Source organism: Melanotaenia boesemani, chromosome 9, assembly GCF_017639745.1.
Source record: "Melanotaenia boesemani isolate fMelBoe1 chromosome 9, fMelBoe1.pri, whole genome shotgun sequence".
NCBI classification, from domain to species: Eukaryota; Metazoa; Chordata; class Actinopteri; order Atheriniformes; family Melanotaeniidae; genus Melanotaenia; species Melanotaenia boesemani.
Window position 1 is genome coordinate 20547901 of NC_055690.1, and position 27919 is coordinate 20575819.

The window sequence follows — 27919 nt, forward strand, 5'->3', positions numbered from 1 at the left end:
CAAGAGAAATAAACTGATAAGAAGCAATCATTGGTTGTAATCATAACCACTAACAAAATTATTTAAAATGTGAGTAACTGGAAGGCACTCAAGCAAATACTGTAGATGGCATTAGATCAGATACAGTACAGCAGCAAGCAGGTGGATACATGAAGTTGGAGGTTTCCATCTTTACGTTGTGACTAACTCATATGACATCAGAGTAAATGTTTCAGGGGAAAGTCAGGTATTCCCCTCATGTGATGACAAACTGAATTTAACTAACTGTAATGTAGCACTAGCAATTCATGGTGTGCAGTGTTAAAAGATGCATTATTTCAGCACAAAATATTTTTATTCTGGCTTTTCCTAAATTTAGAGTAAAGGTACTGTAACACATTCTTTAAGACAAAAATATATACTATATATACATATATATATATAAACATGAGGCCACAGATAGAACGTTACAATAAAGTACGCAATTTTATGTGTATAAACCACATTTTTAATAACTACTGACAGTAAATATAAGTTATTCCTGGTAAACCATAGAGGTGTTACAGAATAAATACTATGCAAGGGTGAAGTATGACATAAAAAAAACTGAAAGAAACACAAATATAATGAACGTACAATACTCAGCCGGTTGAAATCCGACCGCACTCGGTGGCTCTTTATCTTCCTCCTGAAGGTGATTTTGCTCCTAAAGCTCATTGCTAGCTGAACTAAAGTTACAAAACTGCCTTTAAAACTAAAGTAAATGAGAACTACAAAAAAATGCACATTGCGGACATGTGCACTTTGAGAAGCAGAACTAACGATCTGTATGAGTTTTTAGAAGCACACGTGGATGTAGAGGAAGTTGTTGTAAGGTTGTCCAACACACATACATACTCTGACACACACCAACGCGTCAAGCGCAGAGACTGCAAAAAAATCCCCCAGTGAATAAGAAATCAACCAGCCTGCTTCTCCAGTTCCTATTCATCACATTCAAACCTTTGATGCTGTTTTGGGACAATTCAGTAGGACAATTTAAGCTTTTTAACCTTCTGTGAAAACACAATGAACAACTTTTTTAAAATAACATAGAGTACTCACAAATTTTAATTCTCCTTTTGCCAATATTAAGTTCAGTATAAGCTAGGTGTTGACTAAAATTTACAGATGTAAACAAGCCCACAAGCCATTTACTTCCTGTTGTAAGCATTTGGTTTATAACCTGACACGACTGCCTGCCAGCCAATCTACACGTGAAACATGAATACATATTTACAAAAATTCTAAATGAACACACACAGAGCCGTTAAATAGTACATGAAACACATTACAGAAATTTAAAAAAAAAATGTGACACATTAAAGCCACACAGTGACATTTGTCAGTGTTTTTCTGCAAACATGCTGACACCCACTTCCCCAGTTTAAGCCTCAAGCAGAACAGAGATCCATACAAGAGGAAACAATTTTTGATCATACAACAAATGTTTATTCCGTTTTATGTCACTGCAAAAAGTTTTGCTTTTTTAATGGACACAAGTAAGTGGTTATAAAAGTGTTTGGTGAGCAAAATAAAACGAGAAAGAAGTACACCAAGTTTTGTTTTATGTCAGGTATATTTTCCCCAGTTCTTTTTTTTCATACAGAAATACATGAATTTAAGCTTGGTACTTTCCCAGAACATAACAGCTATCATTCTCCATGTTTATCCTTTTTCATTTATGCAGTACTTTAAGTAAAGTATAAAACACATCACCTATATTTTTCATTTAGGGAAACTAGAGGGACATCTTCACACTTGTGTACTTTGTGAATGTAATTCTGCAGAGTTGTTTTTGTTATAACAGCATAATCGATCATGTGACAAAAACATACAGAAGACAGGTATGGTCCTTGACCTCAAGGGCTGCAGTGCAATTTGGACAATTTATTAAAATCTGAAAAAACACTACCGTACTGTAAAACACTAGTGTATTTTTTAATTTTCTTTCTGACAGAGCCATGGAAGCTTTACATGACGTTAAAGGCCCATTTATGCTCCCTTACGTACGTAAATGTAAACATCCGTTTCAAACATTTTCATGCATCGCCGTCCTCCCACTTCTATGCGTGTTTTATGTTGCCATGGTTGTCAAGTCAACTCTTCCACTAGTGGGCAGTGTTAAGTTCAGAGTTTACTCCCACAAGCCGACGTCAGTTTCGGACACCATATAGCAGTCTGCATTGCTATAAAGTTTTTTCCAACCAACCAACATACCTAAAACACTCGCGTATAGTGTCTCTTCAAAAGCATGCGCAATTTCTACTGTTGTGCTCGTCTTCATTCGTCTTCTGATTTTTTTTCCCTTCGTGATCCTCTTCTTCTTGTGTGGTTTGTTTCATGTCGACTATTCTGTTTAGCAGTGGCACCGCAATTTCCGACAGCATCACTCGGTCTTCTGTGTTAAGTGACAGATAGCTAAGCTCTGTGAAAACAGACCAAATTACATGCGTATCCATCTTTTGCGTCAAGCATAAATGGGCCTTAAGCTGTTCAAGCGGTCATTGCAAAGATATCTAAAATTATTTAAAGCAGCACTTTTGCACTCTGACTTTTAAACACACTGACATTCATTATGCACATTTCTGGAGCATCGTGAGATGAAATACTGGATATCAACACACTGACCGTTTTGGTCGTGCCACATGGCTGATTTAATAAAGAAATGGAAGAGGATATAATCGGAGAAAGTGAGGAAAAGAAAGACAGAAAGTTACAGAGCAAGAGAGAAACAAGAGTAAACATTGGACTGACTTTTAATGGCTGACGATACCTCAGAGTAGAAACAGGATGCAAGATAGATGCTGAATTAGCCTTCGTTAGGGGTCGCCAAAGAGTGAAATTTTGCCAAAGCTGAGTAGTGCTTCTTTAAAAGTGACATGCAGTGAACAAATACAGTTGTTAACAGCAGTAACAATTATTCATAAGGACTCATTCACGTTCAAGAAAAGCATCAAGTCAGTTCATCCCGTTAAAATAAATGCTATTGATATGCTTATCGCTGCCATTCATGAAAGAGTGAGAAAACATAACCCTGAATATTTACAGAACACTTTTAACCTCCGTCTCCTTTTTGTTTTCTTAATTAAACAGTTTTAATAAGTCTTTGATGCTCTATACCTGAAACCCTGAATAATAATTACACTCTTAGCAACAAACTCCTTCAAGTAATGTCTGCAATAATAAGCGCCTTTCATTCTTTCCTATACTCCACTGGTCTGTTCCAGCTGCCTCAGCTGGCTGCAGCCCTCTCTTCCCCTTCTCTATAGCTTCATCTCATCAAACATCCTCATGAACCCTCAGTTCTTTTTTCCTTTGATTCTCTCCCCCGCTCCCTTGTTCTCACACTGTTAACCATCCCCTTTAACATCTCCCCTTCACTTTCAATGTCTGTTTCTCCCTCCCCCATTACCAACAAGGGTGAGAATCAGTGGGTGTTGATGTTGGTAAACTACAGCTGTATGGAGAGCACAAATAGAATGCTAGTTACTGGCTCACAGCACGACCATGAGCACAAGTCTGCTCTAAACTAAGCAGAAGAAAAAGTAAAAGATCAAATATATTAAGAAATTATCACAACAGACAACTAAGAAGGAGAAAGGCTGAAAGAAATTCAAAGTTTTACATCTGTGTACATAAGCTTGTCATTCTCAAGCACAGATTTAAAAGTTATTATCCTGTTAGGGCAAAGATGTGAGGAAAATGTGACAAAAAAGGGACAGAATGAATGTGGCAGAAGAGAAATAGCACAAGAGATTGACAGGGAGCAAAGACAGGGAGGAAGGAGAAGACAGAGACAGCTGCTGAGACAGCAGAGAGGAGCAAAGACCAGACATCTGCAGTGCATCATTAGAGACAGACAGACTCTGGTGTACACACAGTCATGGGGATCCACATACCTAATACATTAAACTTACTTCTTTAGGGACAACTTGATGAGTTAGTGTTGAGTCAGTGGTTCAATGGATCGTTTGCATTAAAAAAAACCTACACTTGTTTTGCAAAGCCATAAGCAGTGCTGCTTTTCATGTTAAACTAGCACATACTTAATAAGTTGGTTCTTGCCTTAACAAATCATATGAATCTTTTTGTAAGTGGTGTAAGGATATATCAAATGTTGAAAATGAAATATCAAAAGGAATTTTAGTTTTTTGTTTTATTAAAGTTGTGGCACTTGTAGCAGAAGAATGAATGTCCTATGATGCTTAAGCATCAAAGAAACTTTGTGCATCTTGACTATTTAGATCAGCTGGCATCAGGTTAGAGCGGTTACATGATTGAATGTTACAGTTAAATGTTTGCTGGAGTTCTTTATTAGTTAAAACTACCAGGAGACAAAGTCTGCATTAGTGATTGTAAAGGGGGGTCCACTTTTGCTCATGGCATCACAGTAAGTTACACATAAGTAAAAGCACCATTTATAGTGAACAAAAAATAGAGGTTTCCAGAATACCAAAAGGAGTGGGAACATACTAATTTAATTAATAGTTTTTTTTGTTTGTTTGTTTTTTGTCCAGACACATCCTTTTGATACTACTATGTCATTATCAGATGACACTCATGTGCTCCAACCCCCTTTTATTCTCAGAACATCTGCTGTTTTTAAAAGGAAGGATGCATTCAGATGCATTCTGCTAAAAAAAAAAAAAAATGCATGCAGAGCCATTGTTTTTGCCTGACATTCACTGGTTTCAGAGCAATATGCTGTGATCCAGGCAATGACCTTCTAGGAAGGCCTAGTTTACTTTAACAAAACAATGCACGTATAACAAAATATGGCTCTGTAGTAACATTGTGGGAGTGCTGAACTGGTCTATCTGAAGCCAAGACCTTGTCACACAATAAAAAAGAAAAGTACACAATATTGTTTCATAATATTTTATATTATATTATATTATATATATATATATATATATATATATATATATATATATATATATATATATATATATATATATATATATATATATATATATATATATATATATATATATATATATATATATATATATATATATAAACTTATAAACTTTGAAGACCAGAAAAGTAAGTAAGTGTAGTTGTTTCAAGGACAGTCTGGCCTAAATAGATCAGCAAATGTTCTTAGTATATAAGAATCTGCTGGTCAGATTGCTTTTGCAGCATATCTTGCTTTGTGTTTACCACAAAAATCAACAAACAGGCACCAGAAGAGGCTGTTGAAGGATTAAGGTAAAGCAAGAGAGGAATCAAAGAGTGTTTAAGATCTATCTCCTCTGACAAAACTCTAACATTTTTTCCACTGAGTTTAAAGAAACTTGCTTGGAATAATGGAAAAAATTTGTCAAAGAATTGTTGATTCAGATACCAAACAAATGGTGAATATACACATTGTACTGACAAGAAAATGCTGCAAGGAGGAACACATGTATTTTCAAGTTAGTCATGCAATTCCCTGAATCATTCTTTCTTTTATGCATTCATTCATTCACTCAGCGAAACAGTTCTCATCTACCATATTAATGAAGGTTCTGTTTAAATTGCTATTTTTATCATCTTCTCTGCGGACCACATGCACAGAGAGCAGATTTTTTCCCACAGAAACTAGATTCCTCATGTCTGACCCCACATCCCCCCTCTACTCTCCTCCTTCCATTTCCGTCGTTCTGCATCTCAGCTGTGAGGGCAAACTACCAGGCCCAAATCAATGCTCATATATCAACCTCACTAACAAAAGCACAAGAAAAAGAAAGTTGGATAAGGAAAGCAAGAATTATGCAGAAAGTTAAGGAGCAGAAGATGAAGTCTGCAAACTAAAAACAAACTTACATACTTACTTCAATTTACACTAAACAACATAAAAATATGATGCACTGGAGCACTCACGTTCACTTCAACATCATATAGTCCCCACTACCTACCCACATATGCATTTGTCAGTTAAAGGTGCAGATGTGCTGGTTACCATTACAATGATGGTCAGAGGTGTTTTGGTAGTGGTGTAACCCTCTAGTGTGGGTGTTGCAGCTTCCACTGACATCTGGTCCTGTCGTGAACACATGTGACCGCAGTCAGCTCCGCCCACTGAACGTAGGAGCAGGACCACACTGGCCGAACAACCCATTCTCTTCTGCTGAAATCTCCTAGTCCGACCCAGCCAGGTCCAGTAAAGCAGCCTTCACCTGATAGTTTTCTTGTCTATTAGAGCTGAGTTCAGTTTGGCTCCTGGTCCAGCCAGAGCTAAGGCGTTCTGTTTAAGCCCAATGCGATACCTAAGGCTCCATCCGACCCTGCCTCACCCTCCCTTCCAGCTTAACTTCTAGCCAGTCCCGCTTAGCAAGCTTTATCAGCTTTTCCTGGACTGCTCTGCTGCAGGCTCCAGCTCCTAATGTTGCTGAGCTGACACTGGCAGCCCTACATGTCTCTCTCCCTTCCCTTCCCTTCTTCTCTTGCTCCTTCTCTTTCTCTCTCTCTCCTTCCAAAACACACACACAGTGACTGCAGCTGTGTGTGGTTCAGCCCAGCCTAGCTCATCTAACAAATCACACTCTGCAATAGCTGTCAGCTGACCAGAACCAGCTGCTACACACACACACAGATTCATACACATACTAAAAGCAGAATACACAGTATTTTTTCTGATTTTCATTCTACTGCTCTCACTCCAATTGTCATCCAGTTACACCAGCTCTTTTAAGCCAAAGTTTTGCAAGCAGTTCTTTTGCAGTTTTTTGCACCGAAGACATGATGAGCACCTTACAGTGCAGATTCTGCACACAATAGTTGATTGGGTTAAAAAAAAAAACGTTTTTTTGAAGAAAGGGTAAAGTGATTGTGGTGTGTTTGTGTGTGCGCGTTTATACATATGCATGTGCTTGCTACAGTACTGCTCCAGAGTGGAGGCTGGCAGAGTGTGAGGCTCTGGGGAGAGTGGGAGTCTGTTGAACAAAAAGTGGATGGAAAGTGGGGAGTGGGAGGCTACAAATGAAGCATGCATGTGGTAGATTTAGGACTGGAGAGCTAACAGCTGAAATCCCCCTTACTTTGCCTCAGCACACAGACAGGCATTTGGACATATTTCATGTATAAAATTCCATTACATCACTTTTGATGTCCCTGAGTACCAGCGGCATTCACTTTCACCACTCTAATTTTTCTCATGTCACCATAACATCTGGTCCTGCTTTATTCTTCATGTTCCATTTTCACTAAGCATGGCTAAACTAAAAGAGAAAAAAGAACATTCTCAGGAGAAAATGGCTTTCATATGTTTTGCAGCAATTTGAAATTTTTGTCATCATAAACTCTCCCTTTGTTTTCTGTGCCAGTTGTACTTGTTGAACTAGAAGCAGGCCAAAATCTAAATTTCAAGAAAAACTTTGCTTGTAATGTCTGAAGATGACTTTTGCTGCTTTGATTTTGATTTAATGTTTGCTGCCATCTTATTCCAAACACTGGGGCCAGTATGTCTGTGTTGAGAATAAAAGATAAAACACAGTTAACCAGTCCAGCTGACTAACACGGACAGGCAAAGACACCTATCAATCAAACAATCTCCAATTAAAATACCTCTCCTATGAGCTATTGTAATTCCTCAATAGAATAACCCCCAATATAATCACTAGGACATGGATGTATTTACGGAAAACAATTCAATAACTCAGTCTATTAAAATACAAAGGAAAGATTTTTTTCCCATCAACCTCCACTGACTTTTGTCATTTGGAAACAGCATCTTTTTGTATCTGTGCATGTTTTTAGGTGCATATAACCAAGAAGATATAAGAAGCTACTAAGTAGGGCTGGGCGATTAACCGATAAAATCGATAAATCAAATATTCCATTTCTGGAGATTTATTTTTGTGAAAATCGTGATTTTTTTCCATAGTTAATTAGCAGCAGACTTAGCCCTCCCTCCACACCAGAACGGTGTTGGTCTGACAGATTTTCAGTGAAGTGACCCTTCACTCATGCCTGGGATTTAGCTGTGCATATGACTACAGTGAGAGATGCTGCAAACCCTAGTTAAGAGACAAACTTCATCAGGGGAATTATTTCTGCAGTGGATCCTGTATGATAAGGATCCAGATGGAAAGAGATCACAGATGCATTGTGTTGCATATTTCTATGTACACTACCGTTCAAAAGTTTGGGGTCACTTTGCCATGGGATTCAATAGGGACCCCAAACTTTTGAACGGTAGTGTAAGATATGAAGTCGTTTATATGGTGGAAAAGCTATGACATTATATGCTTTATTTTTAATGGCATTCATTTATATAAACAAATAAATGTTTTCAATAAGTGTATTTATGTTTTGTAAAAGAAAAGAAAAAAAATCATTTAAAATCGGAAATCAGATTTGGTTATAAAAAAAATCTGAGATTTTATTTTTAGGCCATATCACCCAGCCCTACTCCAAAGCCCAAATGAACATGGACATCAGCATTAAGAGTTAGGATTACAAAAATGCATAAATTAAGCTAAGGCATACAGCAAGTATAGAAATGAGTTGGCCATACCCTAATTTTCTTCTTTAGTGGCTGCCATACTGGATCATCTGCATCCATTTTATCCTTTACATCCACTTCTGTCACACCAGCAATCTTTGTGTCTTTCTCCACTACACCTATGAACCTTCTCCGTGTTCTTCCTGTTATCCTCCTACTTTGTTTTCAATGTTCTTTGTTCAGTATATCCACTATCCATTCTCTGCACATGTCCAATCATACTATTGCCTCTCTTTAACTGTCAATACTGGTCACTCAACCATCTTCAAACTTGACTTGATTACTGGTCTTACTACCAGATATTAAGCCTTACTTTCCGCTCTCGCAGCTATCACTCTGTCACAGAATACCCCTGCCACTCATCTGCACCTATTCCACCTTGCCTTATTATTCACTCTCTTGTGCATGTCTGTTGCTTTGGATGGATGGCCCCAGATATTTAAACACATCCACCTTCACTACCTCTACTCCTTGCATCTTTACCTGTGCACCCACCTCACTATCATTCATGTAATGTGTTATGCTTCTTTTGACTGATCCTTTTCTCTCAGGTGCGCACCTCCACCTCACAACGCTCCCTTCCAGCTGCTCATTTCTTTACATTACAGATCACAGTGTCTTCTATGTACATCCCTCAATCCATCTTCTATACCTGCTTCATTCAGTTCAGCATTGTCAGAAGATTGAGCTTATCTCATTTATCATACTCACAAATTGTACAATATTTTTCCAGTTTTTTTTACTGAATTTGGCTATATGTGTCACATCAATAGTATTATTTGCATTGCTCAGAAGAAAAAAAAGAAAAAAAAATCTTTATAGACCCTTGATATCAATAGATTCAAATGGAAATATCACCAGAATAGAAAGTAATTAACACTGTGGAATTTAAATATTAGATATTTACCTAATTTAGCTGCATGCATAATTTTTAAAGGCCATCAGACATTTTTACAATTGAGACACAAAATAATGTAGGTCCACATAATTGCACTCTCTTGGTTGCCTGCAGAAAGCAAGAGGTAACCATGGTGATGTTGTTTGGTCATGATTAAGGTATTTAGTGTCCGTGTTAGTGTGGCAGAAAATCCCACCCACCACCCACATGAATGTTTTCATTATTGTAATACTTAACATAGCTATATATAAAAAGCATAACACACAAAGACACAGAAAAGCATGCACATGCAGAACTGCAATGCCCCTCCGACACAGTGTACAAATATTAACATGCCCCACTCAGTAGGAGATGGTGGGGCATACATCTCATGCAACATAAGAAGTGGACAAAAAAGAGAAACATTAACCACACCAATCACTAACTCCTCCACACCACCTCTGTGCTTCCAGATTCACTGCCTCTCAAAGGCTACTCAGTGCAACATGCCTTATAACAGCAGCTATTAGACACAGAAACCACAGACGGGCTTTGTTCGTGTGCCAGCCTTCCACAATGGTTCTGTCATGCAAATATGCCCACACAAACATGTCCTCTAGCTGCCAGCAAAGTCCCCATGTTACATAGCTATCGTGGTGTTGTACTCTCAATCACCATGTTTGCCATTACAGTGTTCCCAAACACAAGTCATAATAAATGGGCTGCTGTAAGCATGTTCCATCCAAACTCTGGACACAGATTGCATTAACTCTTAAACCTAACATGTCACTGAGACAGGAAATCAATGAAGAAAAGAAAAGTATCATTAATGAATTTCAGAATGCAACTTAAATGATCTTAAATAAATTTGACTTTTTTGTAAAAGTTTGAATGAATAGCCTATGATCTTATTAATTTTAGGAAGTCTGAACAGTTCTACTATATTGTGGCCAGTGAAATTTAGATAGGTATCAATGAAAAAAATCTTATTAGTGTGAGTTTTAGTGTATTAACATCATCTGTTAGCTTTTCTCCAATCCTGCTAAGAGGAAATGTTTTAGTCATAGTCTTGTTTGCTGAAGGAAGACTTTGCTACATTCGCTGCTTTATTTTCTTAAAAACAAAAAAACAAAGCAAGTTAAATGACCAGTGATTTGGTTAGTCCAAAAAGGGAAATAATGTATAAATTGATGAGGAGCAATAACTGATACTTGCGAGACTCCTTGTGTAAATCACAGAAGGTCTTTTAGACTCATAATAACGTTATAATAATTACTATATCTATCTAATTTCTTCCATGTATGATGGATCAACTGGATCTGGATCAACTGAGGACCATTACGGAGAGCCCAAATTTGCTTTCTTCTTATCTAAAAGTAATCTAAGTTCTGCAAACACCCAGACTCAACAAATGATTATTCAGGTGAATCTAAAATTGTTACAGGAGCAGTCGTAGATGAACAAAGAAAATTTTAAGCTTGGTGGTAGATGGTCTGTGATCATGTTGGATCCAACTGGAACAGAGACATTCTCTGAATGTTCTAGATGATGTTGAAGAGAGGCATCAGGTGGGAACGAGTCATGTGCACAGTCCTTCACACTTGCACACACATTCTTGTTTGGGGAAAGCAGCCCAAGGGCATGACGTAGGTTGGCACCAAGCAGTCTAGTTCAAGATGTTGAAGTTTTCAATAAACTTTACCCCGTGGGTGAGGTATTTCAGTCATAGCCATGTACTTTCCTGTATTTATTTTCTTATCTTCTTTTTCTATTGTTTCTTATCTATTTATTGTGTTATGAACTCTTGCTCCTTTAGCTTTGCGCAGAGAATCCCTCTGTACTTAAACTGCACATATGTGTACCAATGTTAATAAAGTTCTTGAAGTCTTCTGACCGAGGAGTCTGCTTAAAGATTTGAATTTTTTCTCTAAGGTTCAAATACTAAGATACTAGATCACAGATACTAAGAAAGAGCTTGCTTATGTTCTGTTGCTTTTTTCTACAATAGCTACACTTCCCTTCTTTAAAGGGGAAAGCGAGGAAAGTCCAGCTTGGAAAGTACCTGCAATGTTTTACCATAGTTGATTAGCAGTAGTAAATATAAAGAAATAATTTCATAAAAGAACACTAATCTTTTAATAATCAAAATATTTTGAAGTAATACATTTGGTGACATCACTGAATGGGCTTTAAATTTTAACAAAGGAAAATATAAAACAAACAGTATGTGCATCATGCATACAATTGAAAAGATTTAGGTCAGAGTTGTGACATTTTTTTACTGGCCAGCTTGATTAGTACATTAGAATAATAATTAATAAAAAAATTATTTTATTTAGAAGTGCAACACCAACACCGGTCAAATGGTGGTTCATCACCCCCCCCCAGCCCCAACCCAATACCAAAAACTTCGAGAAAACACTGAAAAATTTACAATTACATACTAACATCTATTTCTAATATTAGTAACAACCAAATAAATTAGAAGACATTCGTGTATGTGTGTACTGCTGCTAAGTGTGTAGGTGTGCTTGCATGCTTCTGCTTGTGTGCAAGCAGGGTTAAACTGTGTGCAAGTGAACCTCTGTAAAAGATTACATCAGTGGGGTGTGCGGGGCAGAGAGCTCCCATCATTGGTGGAATTAATATATTCCAGCTGTGGAGCCTCAGTCCCTATGATCCTTCTGTTCCCAGCTGAACTGTTACTCTGCTAAACAATTCTTAGGATGACAATGTAGCAATTTTATAGTCCACTTTTACAAAAGCTTTGCTGTGAGTGTGCATGTTGCATATGCATGTAGGTTAACTATTAAACACAAAGGACAAACATAAGCAGATCTGCAGACTTAGAATGCCCAAGCCAACTAGGCCAAGTAAAAAACCACAATCCATTAAAAACTCCTGCACATTGCCTTGTAAGCAGTTAGTTCTACTATAGTTAGACTCCCTGTAGAGCAGGAGGCTGACTCATGGCAGCAGTATTTGATGTGGTGTGGATCTCCACTGGGTTTACTTGGGAAAACACTCTCCTGTTCCCATGGTAACCACACAGGAAGGATGCTGCCACTCAAGAGTGCTGGGTGCTCAGCAGACCAGAGCTTGTGCCCCAGCATTCATAGAGCAACAAGTGGGACACAAGGCCAAACTCTTTCTGTTTTACGCCTGTACTCTTTCACTGTGTGCATACAGTGGTTTTCTTTGATGTACTACAAAGATGGTAAAATTTTGTTGACTGTACTTAAAAAAAAATGTGTACTCCAAAATCTTTATGGCTCTATCTCTATGACAAACATAAACAGAAAAAAAGATTTGAAGGCCTTCAACATCAGTAATGTTGAAAACAGCTTAAATTTTATATGTTTATGTTTCCTTCTGATTTGTTTCTTTTATGTTTCAGCAAAAGGTGTACAGGTGAGTGGTAGTAAACAGTGGAAAAAAACAGTGCAGATAGTAGGCAATAGAAAGATAACCAGCTCACGATTTACCTACAATACCTATCTTATCAAACACCAAAATCTTTAACATCCCATCACTAGTGATGTTTTCACTGTCTTATTTCTGATATGCTGTTCTCAGTAAAACCTCAGTATGCGGATGCATCACCACAGCACACCAGCTCACACTAACAGGAAGACAGACAATGTGTATAGTAACTACTTTTTGTGGTGTTTCAGGTGATTGCACATATTGCACAAATATACAGTGTTACCCAGTTGAAGTGCAATTGCACAGAGAAAGACAGCGTTCAGAACTTTTTGTCTGTGTGAATCTGACAGTTTTTCATGGGGAATACTTTTTTTGCTTTTACACTTGCAGACAAGATTAGATTAGTTACGAGTGCTGGTATGTTGCAAAAAAAAATTCCCTCATGCAGATAGAACAATGTTCTTGTAAATATTCTGCAAGGCAGAATTATTAATCACCATCATGATTTTAAAGACGACAAATCAAGCAATCATTCAGTGAGGTGTTTACATTACATATCAAAGTGCTGACAGAACAGGAAGACAGTGTATACTATTGGGCATTGTTATGTGATTCTGAGCTGAGCTCCATCCTAGAGGAGGCAACAGGAAGAGCAGAGCTACAGCACACTGCCAATGCCATCTAGTGCTGAGGACTCCACATAGCAGCATGTATGAATGATAAGGGAGTGCCTCCCCATGTGCCAGTCCCCTCACTGTGTCGCTATTGCCCTCACTGCTATGACTGCAATAATTAACCTCCAGGAGGCGCTGTGCACCAGAGATCCTATCTGATCTACTGGCAGCTGGTTTGTTTAGAAAAGGAAGCTATTAAAATGTCTTTAACTAAAGTCCTGAGGCAGGAGGGAGGTTGGGGGAAGGGGCAAAAGAGGGGAGATGAGATGGGGGAATATGCAGAGGGGCAGTAAGTGAGTAACAACTGCCGGGAAAGGAGGGCATTGTTAAAAATTTCCATTCATTCTCTTTAGATTCACTTCCCCCTTGAAATTCATTCCAAAACTTGGAACGGAAAACAGTAAAAAACAGTGAACCTGAACTTTATTTACTGTCATTTCATCTCATCCTCCGAAGAACTGTAAAAAAGTATTTTCCGCATCCAGACACATAAAAATCCTTACTTGTATCCAGTATGTGCCATTCAGCGGACCACCTTTAAGATCATAGAAAATTTATCAGCAAATTAGATCAAATTGGGCTCGACTGAGAGGTGCATTTAGGTGAAAGTGGGAGAGTAATTTAACTGCAGCTGTAAATTATATGTACAAAGGATAGTGTTATTCTATTTTTATACAGTTAATAATATGATAATAAATATAGATGGCAGAATGGGTTACACAGTCATCAATGCGGGTAATCCAAATAATTTTATGAGGAAAATAAGCCATCTAAATTATAATGTATTTTAAAATCAAGCTCATTTTACAGTTCTACATGCAAATATGTTGTTGTTCCATTATGTACCACTTCTGCAAGCAGAAACTTCACCTGTCTCACTCTGACTTTAACTTCCTGACTCCAACATGCATAGAAAATCATCATGAGAGAAAAATCTAAGTTCTGAAACATGCAAAGCAGCTATAGAAAGAGCAGCTGACACACAGAACCTCTGTCACAGTACTGGTGCTTCATTAATTCACTCTCCCACGTGGCATCTCTCCACATCTCTCCGCTGTTTTCTACTCCCTCCCCTCCCCTCCTGTGATGTCTCGGGTCTCATCATAGAGGGCTGAGGTCACCCACTTCCAATGAACTCTACAATATACACTTGTAAAAGTTGACATCTTATAGAAAAATGTATTCAAAAACAGAGATTCTATTTATAATTTTATCATTTTTATTTTAAAATTAACACTGGCAAAGCATCAGCAGATATCAGCTAATATATGAAAGGTTTAAGCTAATAAGGGCCATTAACCATCCTAGAAAAATTCAACAGCGGGGGGGCTCAGAGGGGAGTTTTTGGCAACGTTTATTAAAACTTGATCATATTGGAAAAAGTACAGTTCAGCACTGCAGCCATTATTCCTGCCTAAAAACTGCCATGTATTGATTGTTGGTGTCATTAACACAGCTGTTAGACCTTTAATGCTTCCTGTTTCCAGGTAAGATAGTCTTCAACCAATAAGACAGCTTAGTGATTTTTTGTTTCAGTTGGCCTAAATCAAAGTCTAAAATCTCCAAACCTTAATTCTACTTTTATTGCAAGGCTGGGCCACTGACACCAGGAAACCGTAACTATTCCTCAAACAATTATCCCTAATGATTTCTGTTTCCTGTAACTCTGTTAGCTCGAAAAATGTGTCCTTACTCTGAACTTGGCATATTAATCTTAAATCAGGTCCAAGCCAATATTTACTTTAATGCAGTCATGCCAGAAATACATACCAGCGCAATGGATATTGCAGTAATAAGTTACTATGGTTATGAGCATTACGAACAATACTATAAGCTTGATTCTGGGGAGCTTTTGCAATTCACAGTCACTATAGTGAAAAAAAATCTTACTTGAATGCTTACTTTATAATAAATCATGCAGTCATGACACCTACATATGACACCTACACAAAGCCTACATGTAACCTCTGTATAACCTCCACACCAGCATTAACAATCTACCAGACGCCCACTCAGCACTGCTCCGTCTCCCTGAGGTCCCAGTTTAGACAGAAGCAGCTGCTCTGAAGACTTTTCCTCATGCAATCTCATATGTATTACCCTCCTTTACCTTTTCCCCTTTCCTTCCTCCTTCATCCAGCCCATCCCCTATCTTTCAGACTCAAATCCCTCCTCCATCTTGCCTTTAATGTTTTTTTTCCTATTTCTTTTGCAGATCCCCTTTCAACCCTGTGGCTGACATTTGAGGCATCTAAAATTAATGCACAGCAAACACACAAGAAGATGGAAAGTAAGACATAAAATAGTGAGATAACACAGACACAAAGAAAGCTTCTAAATCAAAGATTAGACAGCATTGCTCCAGATTCCTGCCCTCTTTAACATGATTCTTGTACTGCTTATTCATCTTCAGTTTTTGAGTATTTTGGCTCCAGGTTAAGTTTCCTGAGGTAAAACATGACAAGGTGACACCTCTGTGTGTTAGTAAGAATGAATAGCAATGAGTGGGATCTTTAAGCCTAATCAATGTGACTTGGCAGAACAGCAGATGGCAGATGTATGAAGATGATACATGGCAGACCACATTGACCATAACGTCCCAAGAGTCATAACTCAGACAGACATACAGAGTTAAGGTTAAACTACCGTGTGGTTGTAATTGCTTTTCTCATATCAGCATGTTTTTCCAGTTTAGCTTAAAGGCTGGAAACAAGTAACTTGATCCAAAATGTAGCAAAAAAGTACTTAGAAAATTATGTTAAAATCTATTTATTGCTAGTTTAAAAAAAAAAACATTTTTTTGAACAAGTTCAAATATTACAGCAAATATTATTTTATATTAGAGTAACATATAAAACCTGCCATTGATTACTCCATGATTTGAACAGGCCATTTTACGTATTTTGAAGTAATTTTACTTGAGTAGGGTAAATTCAGAGGTTTGTGTGGGATATGCATAAAAAAGTTGATAAACTGAGAAGTAGGCTTTATTTGACTGTGAAGTTGGACTGTCAAAGAGTTTTTCATCAATTTTCTGTTCAGGGATTTTAAAGTGTGTCTGAAACCAGGGCTCCATGATGCAGTAGGATTATTATTTTTTTTTTAAGCAAGCAAAAGCTAACCCTGCTCCTAACACTGTTTTGTTTTAAATAGGCCTACAGCAATGTATTAGCCTTGGATGAGCCAGCCATGTAGTTTAGCTTTGTCTCTGACAACTAGCTAGCTAACTGTTTTATCATAATGGAAATGCATCTTGTCTGAAAATCATAATTAGCTTACATAAATAGCTGAAATAATGACACTGATACAGCCCCTGCAGATGTCAGTCAGTAGACCGTCTGCATTGCTTTTGTGCAGTACTACAGTGATGGAAAGCTGAGGACAACCAGAAACATCTGCCTCATTTTCACATTATAGCTATGCAAACTCTCACTGAAGACAACTCAGATTGACATTTGCACCACTTCCACATTCTACTATTGAGAGACTGGCTAATGCCCATGCCCACACTGACAATTCCACTCAGGAATCAAACTGGGATCACTTGGGTGAAAAGGTTGTGCCACCATCTGTAGCCATTTGTTATTACCTCCTTTATGGTGAACAAAAACAATGGTTGCATCTCTTTTTTGTGTGAATCACTTTCTGGTTTGAAAAGGGATTATCACCGGTGTGGCTGTGTTGATCAACGCCATGAGGGACCGGTTAGGAGGCAGAGTAAATCAGGATAAAAAGCTCTGACAGATTTGACTATATGCAGTTAAAACATGTCTCTGTTTTGAAATTTATAGACTTTAGCATCTGGCACATTTCTTTACATTCTGCCCAGTTAGACAGTTCTGTCTGTCTCACCCCAGCCTGCCACTGAATGCAGTTAATGAGGGAAAGTCCACATCTTGTCTCATCACCATGAAGTGTGTATTAGTATAAGAGACTCTGCGAGGACCGCAGAGCACGGGGGGTCGGTCGGCGATGGCAGAAGCATATTCAAGCCTCCTACTCTGGAATGCAGTTTGAGGAAAACAGACAAGACTGCAATTCACTCGCAGAGTCACTGAACTATTCTTAGTCCAGTATGTGAAGTGGACCCCCGCCACTGCTGTGCCACCCCCTCCACCAGAACTGTGAAAAGAGTCTGGATGGACAAGTGGACAGTGGCGGACTATAAAGGTATGGCGCAGGATGGCGAGGCAGGATGAAGAGCTTTAGAGAAAGAGTAAGTAGATAAAAGTTCAGCTTCAGTGATGCAAAGCCTGGTCAGCTAAGTCTAAATGGAGCAGTTCACTAGCTCTGAAGTCTAATCCAAAGGGCCTATTGTGAACGTACATTAGCACAATGCATGGAGCCCCGGGGACCTCTCTCACTCTGTCACTCCTCCTCTCATGTGACCTCTCACAAACTCCACCATGCACACAGACACACACTTTCTCTCTGTTCCGTTTTCCTACCTTAACAAAATAGATTGCATCCCCTCTTTTAAATACATTCAATAAATGGGAGCCTGACAGTACAAGGCAACAACAATTTAAAAAAAAAAAGTTTATTTCCTGTGCTCACATACAGCACACACACACACACTACTGAGATCACTTTGCAGTGCATCATACAGGGCTCAAACAGTGGGGAGATTCAGCATGAGACAGTGTCAGTAGTGACAGTGACAGGCTTAGATTTTCAGTTTTCTCTGCTTTTATTAATCTGTCCTTTATAAATGAGTCATTGAGAAAATCAAGACTGCCACACACACCAAAGCCTGGTAGTGCAAGCCCCTAATGCAATTAAGCAAACATGGCTAAACTGTGTAAAGCTCGGTCACTCCCCTCATCCTTTTCTCTATACTGCTGCCAGCACAGACACACAATGTTGTACAACACACTGGTGATTGTAGGAAAGTGTAGGCAATTAGGGTAACCAAGCAGGAATGAAAAAGGTAAAACAAGAAAAAAAGAAGCACAGATCACAAAAACGCTGAAGATAACCTAAAAACATAAAGGGCAGAGGCAAACATCAACAGCTGAGGAAATAGTGAGGTAGGTGTGGTGAGGTGGGAGTTTAACAGAAGAAAAAAAATAAACAAGTCACCCTGCTAATAAGCTCCACAAAGCCCTGCACAGCTCAGAAATGCTTTGCTGGGTTGTTCAAAAATTCAGTACCAAATCCACATTGTCAGAAAGAGACATAGCAAGCATGACATCCTGTTTCACAGTACCAGAGCATGCACAAACACAATTTATGAGGTTACAATCTGACAGTCTGGTTTGTCATATAGTATAGAGTGTGATATGAGATACACGCAAACTAAGATAAAAGGATGTATGCAGCATGAGGTATCTTTGAGTCCCTTGCATTGGTTGGGGTGTTGTAGGTAGCGAAACTTGGAGCATGAGGGGCATTAGAGAAAAATATGACTAATCTTATGCAGTAAATATAAAAGAGAGTTGGTTGATAATACTTTTGTTGGGTATTTAAATGTTGCAAACTCACTTTTAGGTCATTTTCCATAGCTGCAAGTTGGATTAATAGCATCACAAGTCAAATTGAAGACAATGTCCATCTCATAGGTGGCTGACACAAGTGTGGCATGGAAAATCAAGGCATGTCACAGCCAAGCTGGTCTACAGTGCAAAAATGTTGCAGTCATTCATCGACCCAAATGCATCTTTTTTCTTTTCAGCTTTTTACTAGTTATCTTCGCATCTACATTAGCAGCCAGCATTGTATACCGTACGATGTTTGCTATGTGAAATATTTCATATCTTAAAAAATTATCATTGCACTGAATTTTAACTCAAAAGTTTTCACAGAGAATTAATATTTTTATCCATGAAAGTTTAACGGTCAATACAGACAAAGTCCAGGACAAAAATATGCTCCTATGATTATCCTTGTTGGGAGAGTCTTTTTTCTCACATAGTCTTGGTTCTTACGGTTACATGTTACATGATATTGTGATTTCCAAAACCCCAACTTATGTTAGAGAATACCGGCATTGGCAGACAGGCAAGGAAGTGTTTCTGTAGATTTGTGAAGAAGCTGGATGTTAGACTCACTGGGGATAAAGACAACAGCATCTTCACTTTCTGCTGTAACGTGTTGTGAAATCAACTTTCCAAATAAGACTTACATCATGACATGCAAATGTTTCAAGATAAATTACTATTTATACTCACAGAAAAGGAACAAACTTATGATGGTGTGCTAATAGGAAAGCAAGATATCTGCAGCACAGTTTCAGTGTAAAGTCCTCTGGGACAGATGACAGAGATATTGAATCTCTCTCTTCTTATCCCTCTTCCCCTAATTTTCTCTCTGGGTTTCCCCTCTTCATGGTCTGGCCATCTAAAATGTTTAAAAGTGGTGATGTCTGGTCCAGTTATGGTTTACATCTGTCTCTGTCTTGTCTTTCCCTGACCAAAACAAATACGATGTAGCAACAGATAGAAACATCAGGATCTGCACAGAACATACAGAAAGTGTCTTTTAACTGAGCTCAGTGGCAACTTTAGAATGAAAAAATACTAGAGATAAAGAGATGGGTAGAAAACACCCAATATGACATAGTATTGAAAAAAATAAGACTAAGTAGTGAGCTACAACACATATTAATTGATTAGACATCTTGGAAAGTCTGGGATGAGCGTGAGAACAGAGGAATGATCTAAGAGAGGAACAATGATAAACTGGAAAGGAAAAAGATGAGATAGGTGAGAAATGACAGGAGGCTTTCCTGTTAAAATTCCATCCTAATTGACCTTTCTCTGTTGCTGTGGTGACTGAATCAGAGTAGCAGGAGAGTAATTACTGGTAAACTAACTGGTTTCTTTCCTCTGAGACAATTGATTTTCAAAATTATTAGTTGCACCTCCAGAAAACAGACAGGCATATTAGCTTGTGCTGCAGGCGGTTAATCAAAATACCACTGACATCTCTCCTTTTTAAACAATCACACACTATGGTCAAATCAAGAGCACTTACAAACCCATGTGCAATACTTTTGAGCAGCCTAAATAAATGGTTAATCAGAACACGCACACGTGTAACGAATACACAAAGACACACATACAGACAATTGTGTATGCTGGATAAACTGGCAGGTCAGCAGTAACACACAACGCACCCCGGGCAGCCAACACGATGCATCATGAGGAGAGAGCAGAGTCAAACCGACAGCATGTCCTTCTATGACCAGAGACAGCCACAACATATCACTGGGGCATGTCTACCAAGGGAGCTCCCCCACCAACAAATGTGTGCTTCACACTGGTTGACATACATTTTTGCTTCAAACAAGCAGACAAGCCAGGTTAGAGTATTATAACAGAAAAAAGACCTTGACGTACAGACTGGGACTGGCCCAGAAGCTAGAGAAATAAAGCTATATATGTTAAGAGAAAGCAGACAAAATTAAATTACATTTATGCAACAAGTTAAAAGTTAACAGAAGAATAAATTATTCTTTTACAGCGTCAACGGTGAGATGAGTTAGAAACTGATAAATGCAAGAAAGAAAAATACAAGCTCAATGGAAGTCAATGACTTTAGATATGCCAGTGTAAGCTCTGGCATAGTTACACATACATAAATTGTAAATCTGCATAACTCTGAAGCATTGGAGGCTTAAACAAAATGTGGCCCTCTTTTTCTCACAGCATAATGGTGTGTGTTTCCTTTTAGATGTTAGTCATGTTGGTCTGGCTTTAATAGTAAATGAGGGCACACTTGAGTGTGGAAGGGAAATGCATTGGTTAACGACAACCAAACCAGAGGGCTTAAAATGTCTGACTAAAATACAATTCTACTGTGTTTTTTTCAGTTAGTTTCTAAAGCTATAGGTACATTTTTACATTAACGAAAGCCATCCAATCTGTTATTATCACAGTGAAGAACTAGTATATGGAGGATGGGTAAAAAATGTCTTTAGCAACATCTGAGAGAGACAATTGTGCCCATCAACGGTCAGGGTGGCAGATTACTTTGGGATGTTGTTATCAAAATGTAATGCTTTAGCTGCAATCAAACATAATGAAATATATATAAAAAAAAAAAAAAACAACTGTGCAAAATTCCCAAAGGCTGGAACTGGGCACCAGTAATAACCATTTGTGACCAAGCTTGAAAATAGTGTTGCCATAAGGACACTAAGGAGGCCAAGGCCAACGAGTGGCATTATCTGCCCAAGGGGAACAGGACCATAGTGATGTAACACCCAAAACTGCATGAGTGAGCATATGGTCTGAAGTGTGAGGATGACTGCATACAAGCAACCCTGTTCTAATGGGCAAACAAACTCAGTGCAGTAGCGATGCCAGGGTGGGCATGTTGGCCTCGGTCTTTGAATGAGTGGTTGGTGTGGCTGGCATCCTGGAGGCATGGTACGGCACGTAGCGCATCATAGCAGGCAGCCAGAGTGACAACATGAATAACACTTGTGTCTCCACTTCTATGCTGCTCACTTCTGCTGAAAGCTCTGATAAATAACCTCACTGATCCATAATACAGTGAACTTTATTGTTGCAACATTTTAAACAAGAGCATTGAAAATAAAAATCACCTAGAACATTTGTCTGTCTGGTTTTGTATTCTATTTAATCATTTTGTGTAAAGTAATCATTGTAATGATTTTTTAAAGTAAGATTCACCTATCCTTACATCTTTTAGTTATGTATCTACTCTTCCATGTTCCCTGCATATTAGAGGATGGGTGAGCCAACCACTCTGAGAAACATTTTACGAGCAATGATTGCTTTTGCAGAGTTGCTCATCAAGAGAAAAATGCAGCATGCGCTAAGGGGATTTACCAAGTATCATGTATGCTTTACACATACCAATACACTAAAACTGATCTAACCTTGGAAGGGACCCTGGGCAGAGAAGTGGGCCAGTGAGCAACACAGAGAAAAAGGTGTTGCACGCAACCTAGATGTAGAAGAACTTGATACCCATGGCAGGAAGGGGAGATAATTTGTCAGAAGGGGGGCAAATATTAAGTAAATTAAAAAAGAAAACTGGTGACAATGAAAAGTGAGACAGGGTCAGCAAGAGGGAGAGACTTAACGCTTCAGTGAATGTTATGCCATAGGGCCTTTTCTGCTGACCTGCTTTCTTTCCCTAACAAAGGCTGTGCATTAACACACTCACAAAAATGTCCACACGCGTACACACAGCATGTATGGACATTTACACTCCCACTTAAATTAAGCCTGCAGCCACAAGTGTTGTATGCAGTCCAAACACATGCATTTATCCCCCTATATGCAGCCTATATCTATACATTTACATTGTATTTGAAGTTTCTCTTTATCATATTTAAAACGATTACTTCTTCAACATAAAGTAACTAATTGAGATTAACAAGTCAGTCACACTGCAGGGTGTCTTAGCACATACTGGTTTTGGTGTGAATGTTAGTCATGGTTTCCATTTCAGTTCTCTCTTCAAGTAGATTAAACCACACTTTATTTCCTACATGATGTGTGTTCTGATAAGTTCTGCATAACAAATAACCACTTGTCATACCTTACTTGACTTAATAATGAGCAACAATAATAAGTGTGCAAGAAATGGGTAGAAAATATTGGCTTCACAGAAATATCAAATCATGCACTGAACTATGGTGACTTGTGCTCTCCGGTTGTCTTCTCAGTTTTTTACTATTTCTTATCTGATATTCTAGGGTGTGTACTGGTGAAAAGTGACAGATTACACAAGAACATCAAGATGTTGATGATACTGGAGAAACTTTACTCGGTCATCGTTGTTCTGTGGAATTGACATCAAGTGACTGTAAAGGTCACAACCAAAAATTCACATTATTAGGAAGCCATTCAGTTCCCTCTTGTATTGTGCTTCGTGGTTTTGTTATCTCAAAAGAAACAGCTTCCATTAGGACAGAAATAATTAATGAAAGGATAATGATCACTCAGAACAATTTGTGAAGATTTGCAAAGACCCTTCCCTCTAAGAGTACAAGTGGGTCAAAACCACAAAAGAAAAATGCCACTGAAAACACAGTAAATCATCTGAATTAACTTATTGTAGGGTTTAAGCTCTCAGGTTTTTACTTTACTCTTCTTTGTCTCACCAAGCCAACATTTACAGTCACAGTCATTTACAACTTTAATGTTGAATACATAATATCCGACCTTTTGGCAGACCTTTTCCACTTAACAGGTTAGGCTCATGTTTATGTTTTCAGAATAAAGAGTGTTTTCGCTTTATTCAGACCTATTCACTTCCCGTCTAAAATGCCTGGTAATATTTTTGCTTGCAAACCAAATACTGGCACCTAGCTGCTTATAGAAAATGTTTATATTCCAGGGAGAAGCATCAGACACCGAAAGAGCATTTCATTCACTGAGAGGCAGACAATTATTTAAATCCTGTCTTCTGCCATGCTATATTAGATTATCCCTCTTTATTCCAGCCAATTCTCACTATAAACTCGGTAATGCATCTGTCCCACTGACACACTAACACCGAATTGAAGAGATGTGGAGTAGGAGCAAAAAAAAAGACTCGAGTGGAGTGACCTTTCTCTATGCTAATCTCCACAGAATTGACACGCACGTTTATACACGCGCGCGCGCAAAAGGTTGTTGATTTGTTAGCTGCTAGATTAATAAAAAGAACATCACCAAAACACAAATCCTTTTCCTTTTGTGTATTTGTGCATGTCCTTGTGCGCCACGATTATTTTCCCCTCCTCCCACAACATTATCTGTCAATTAGACCCTCTCACTATGAGGCGTGACACACCCACTGGAGCATACCTTTCATATATCACAGTATCAAACAATCCTGAATATATAATAAGTCGAAAATCAAGTCCATTTGTAGAACTGGTCACCATTTTTCTGCCCACCCTTCCCTCTTCCCCGGTGTTTTTATTGCACCGCTGGGCAGATGCAAACCTGACCGTAAACCTACCTGTCATGCCGCATGCTACTATCCTACAACCAGGTCGCATTTTTGCATTTCATTCATTTATCCAGACAAAACTAAACGAACTCCAACCCACAGTGGAATGTCATAGTCTCGATGACTGTAACATTCCCAGCCAATACAAGCGATTTATTATTCAGTTCATATTAGAATCAAATGCGGGGATTCAGCACTCAGCCTACTGAGCTTTATCAGTTTTAGTTGTAGCCTATCGAATTGTTCCACTGCAGAATCAATACAGCTGAACAGCATTGCTGCACTGCTGCTTGCACCGAACCACTGCACAAAAAGATGCAACATGAATGTCAATGCCAGGTTTGCTTCAGCTACGGTGCAGTGGTGCGGCTGTTGCAGATAAGGAAAAAACACTAAATCACTTTTATTTGAGCTCTAATGGTTTGAGGGTTCGAAGTTTAAAGGCATGAGGCGGTTAACGATTCAGTCGACAGGTGTGATGCGTTTTTCACTCCCAGCGTGATTCCCCCCCCCAGTCCACACAAGTCCACTCACCGTCACTGCGGAGTGTCTGACTGCGTTGCATGCCGTCTGCCGTATCTCCGCCGCGCTCCCCGGTTTCAGCAGGTTCTTAGTGAATCTCCGGGTAGATTCGGCTGCCATCTCCTCATCTGAGCGGTTGCTTGTGCGCAATTCAGCCAAATGCTCTGTGCGGCAGTCAGTTCCTGGCCCTTCGGTCCTAACACCAGCCTACCGTGCTGTGTTTACACATACACACACACGCGCTCGCGTTTCACACACACGTAGAGTGTGGAGTAGCCTGTGTGCGTGTGTTGTAATCGACGTCAAGTTGGTTTAATTTAAGATCTAAAGCACGGAAGTGATTTTTAAATTAAAATCCCACTTATCATTTAGTTAGAGGGATGCGTTATTTTGAAGGTGAGACAAAACTTCCGGCGCGAGTCTTTGATTCAGTTTGACGTGTCAGAAGAAAAACGTCATTTTCACTAGAGAGGCACACAATATATATATATATATATATACATATATATATAAACAAAATTTTGTTTATATATCATGTAAGCTATGGAAAGGCTGCGCTTCTATTCAACATTCAACAGATATAAAATGCATTGATGAATTTGGTTTGATATTCTATAAACAGGCCACTGTAGACATAATAGTTAGTTTTAACAAGGGGCTTTGAAATGTCAGTCAACCATCAACAGTCCAGTCACGAATGAGGAAGGAGGGAGCAGCATTTACAGTTGATGTTAAAAGACGATGGATACACACTGGCCTGCAGCGACATCTAGCGGCAAGACGTAGATGGTGCATACTGGATGTCCCTCCTAAGCCAAACTTATCTTTTACTGATCAAAGTACCTTTTGAAGATAAGAGTTTGTTACTTTTTAAAGATAAAGCTACACCTCAAGATGAATTAGTGAATCTGTTTAATGCTGCCGCAGCTTGAAGTTTACGGGTATTTGTGGAAGGAAGATATATTAGTTTTTACCCAGACGTCCATTTTTAAAATGTTTTTATTATTATTATTAAAAGCAGTAACGCATTGTTTGAGCATCAAGAACAATGTGAATCTTTCTGTCAGTTCAATGAAATCGCTTAAATGTTCCCACTTTGCCACTTTAATTTTCAGCTGAATGAGGAAAACTTGGAGTTAACCTCCAGAAATTAACACATAAGATAATCAATATGAAATTTTGAATTTAGAATTAATTGATGCCTTCACCCCTATTTTTCCACTTCAAGGCGAAGTTGTGTCCTGCTCCTGCTGTGACAAGAAAATCTATACATTGTTAGAAGAAAAAAAGTCTTATCATTATCACCCTTATCTTTAATTTTGCTGTGGCACGAAGAGTTCGTGCCTATCAGAGCTTTGGTTATAATTATAACTCGTAATCAAAGATATCTCTCTATCTATCTATCTATCTATCTATCTATCTATCTATCTATCTATCTATCTATCTCTCTATCTATCTATCTATCTATCTATCTATCTATCTATCTATCTATCTATCTATCTATCTATCTATCTATCTATCTATCTATCTATCTATTTGTTCATTTATTTTCGAGCAAGCCAAAAACGTCGTCAGTCGTCAACCAGTCAGTTACAGGGAGTATAAGAAAAAAAAAACAAATATAACATGAAAATTATAAATTGACAACGAGAAACTATCAGATCTGTGCAGATTTTTATTTATTCCTCTTTTCTTTCTTTCTTTCTTTTGCTATTTTTGTAGCCTATAGTGAATGAACTGCCCACCTTGAAATGGGGCAGATGAGATCTCAGCTTGCTAGCGACAACGTCTTATGCTAACCTCTTACAGGTAAATGTTATAATTACTATTTTTCCCAGTCGTTTTGGTAAATTTCTCAAATCACTCTCTACAAAACAGTGAGTGTATTTTTTGAAACAATTCTTACAAATAGCAAAACACCATGGATTATACCTGCAAAAACCAATCTCTTGTTATCCTTTGTTCATCTCTCGAAAGTAAATGTGTCAATGAACAAAACGTTGTGTCATTGTTTTGGGATAAGACAGCCAAATTGCTTAGTCATGTTGTCAATACTACAATGTACAGTGAATGGATGTTGTGATGTGAACTATGGCTAAAGTTTTGATGAAAATTATTGTAAACCATAAGTTACACCCTATGTGGGAGATTGATTGTAGACTTGTAGACATTTATGTTTTTACTGTTTTTAATGTAATTTGTTGAGACACAATGTCATTGCGATATGAAAAGGAAAAGAAAAAGGGCATGGTGATATGAACCAAATTTCATATCTCGATATTTTTGACCTAAATCAGGTTATACGATATACAGTGGTCTATCACCATATCGTGGTTCATCTTCTGGGGTCTTTTTTTTTTTTTTTTTTTTTGTATGCAGCTCTGCATGTAAATCCTATTTAAACCATTCTATGTCCAAATTTTACTGTCGGAATCGCCTACTGTCCTTTGTTTCTTGATTGGTCAAAGGACTCTGTCCATAAATCTACTTTGTGTCCTGTGTTCTTTAACTGTGTTTCATATCGATTCCTGATCACTATGAACTTCAGTGAGTTGCACAAGAGTGGGACCCTTTGATGTTCCACTCATTACAGTTCTCCAATGTCATCGAAAGTGGCATGTCGGTGTATAAGAACATTATCGCCCAGAAAAAAAGGAACACCAGCAACATCCTATAACTATGTTCTTCACTCTGAAAAAGACAGCAACACCCGGGCCTTGTGTGAAAAATGATGTTACAGACGAGGGTGGGGATGAGAAGTGTGTGAGAATGTTGAAAATGTTCATTACAGTTTGGGAAATGTCTATAAACATTCCGAGGAGGGATAATTAGGCCTTAACAAGCATTTGAATTGTGAAAAAATAATAAGATCGTCATTTCACGGATTTCATTTATTGCGGGGTGTTTTCAGAACGTAACCCCCACAATAAACGAGGGACCCCTGTATATCTAATATTTTTATTTATTTTTATTTTTTTCAAGTAACCAAAGAGA

At 38.3% G+C, this 27919-nt stretch overlaps 1 protein-coding gene across 5 annotated transcripts in view; it reads right to left on the minus strand.

Annotated features, from left to right (window-relative positions):
- Nucleotides 1-25193, minus strand: part of dock10 (dedicator of cytokinesis 10) — a 61633-nt gene extending 36440 nt beyond the window's left edge. For 2 of the 5 annotated variants that reach the window (XM_041994731.1, XM_041994729.1), the window contains exon 1: nucleotides 5966-6341. In XM_041994731.1, the coding sequence (XP_041850665.1) occupies nucleotides 5966-6124 (159 nt within the window). In that variant the 5' untranslated portion in view covers nucleotides 6125-6341. Of the gene's footprint in view, nucleotides 1-5965; nucleotides 6343-24937 lie in introns of those variants that run through there. The other 3 variants (XM_041994732.1, XM_041994730.1, XM_041994728.1) reach the window with 3 other exon arrangements.
- Between the last annotated feature and the right edge of the window lie 2726 nt (nucleotides 25194-27919).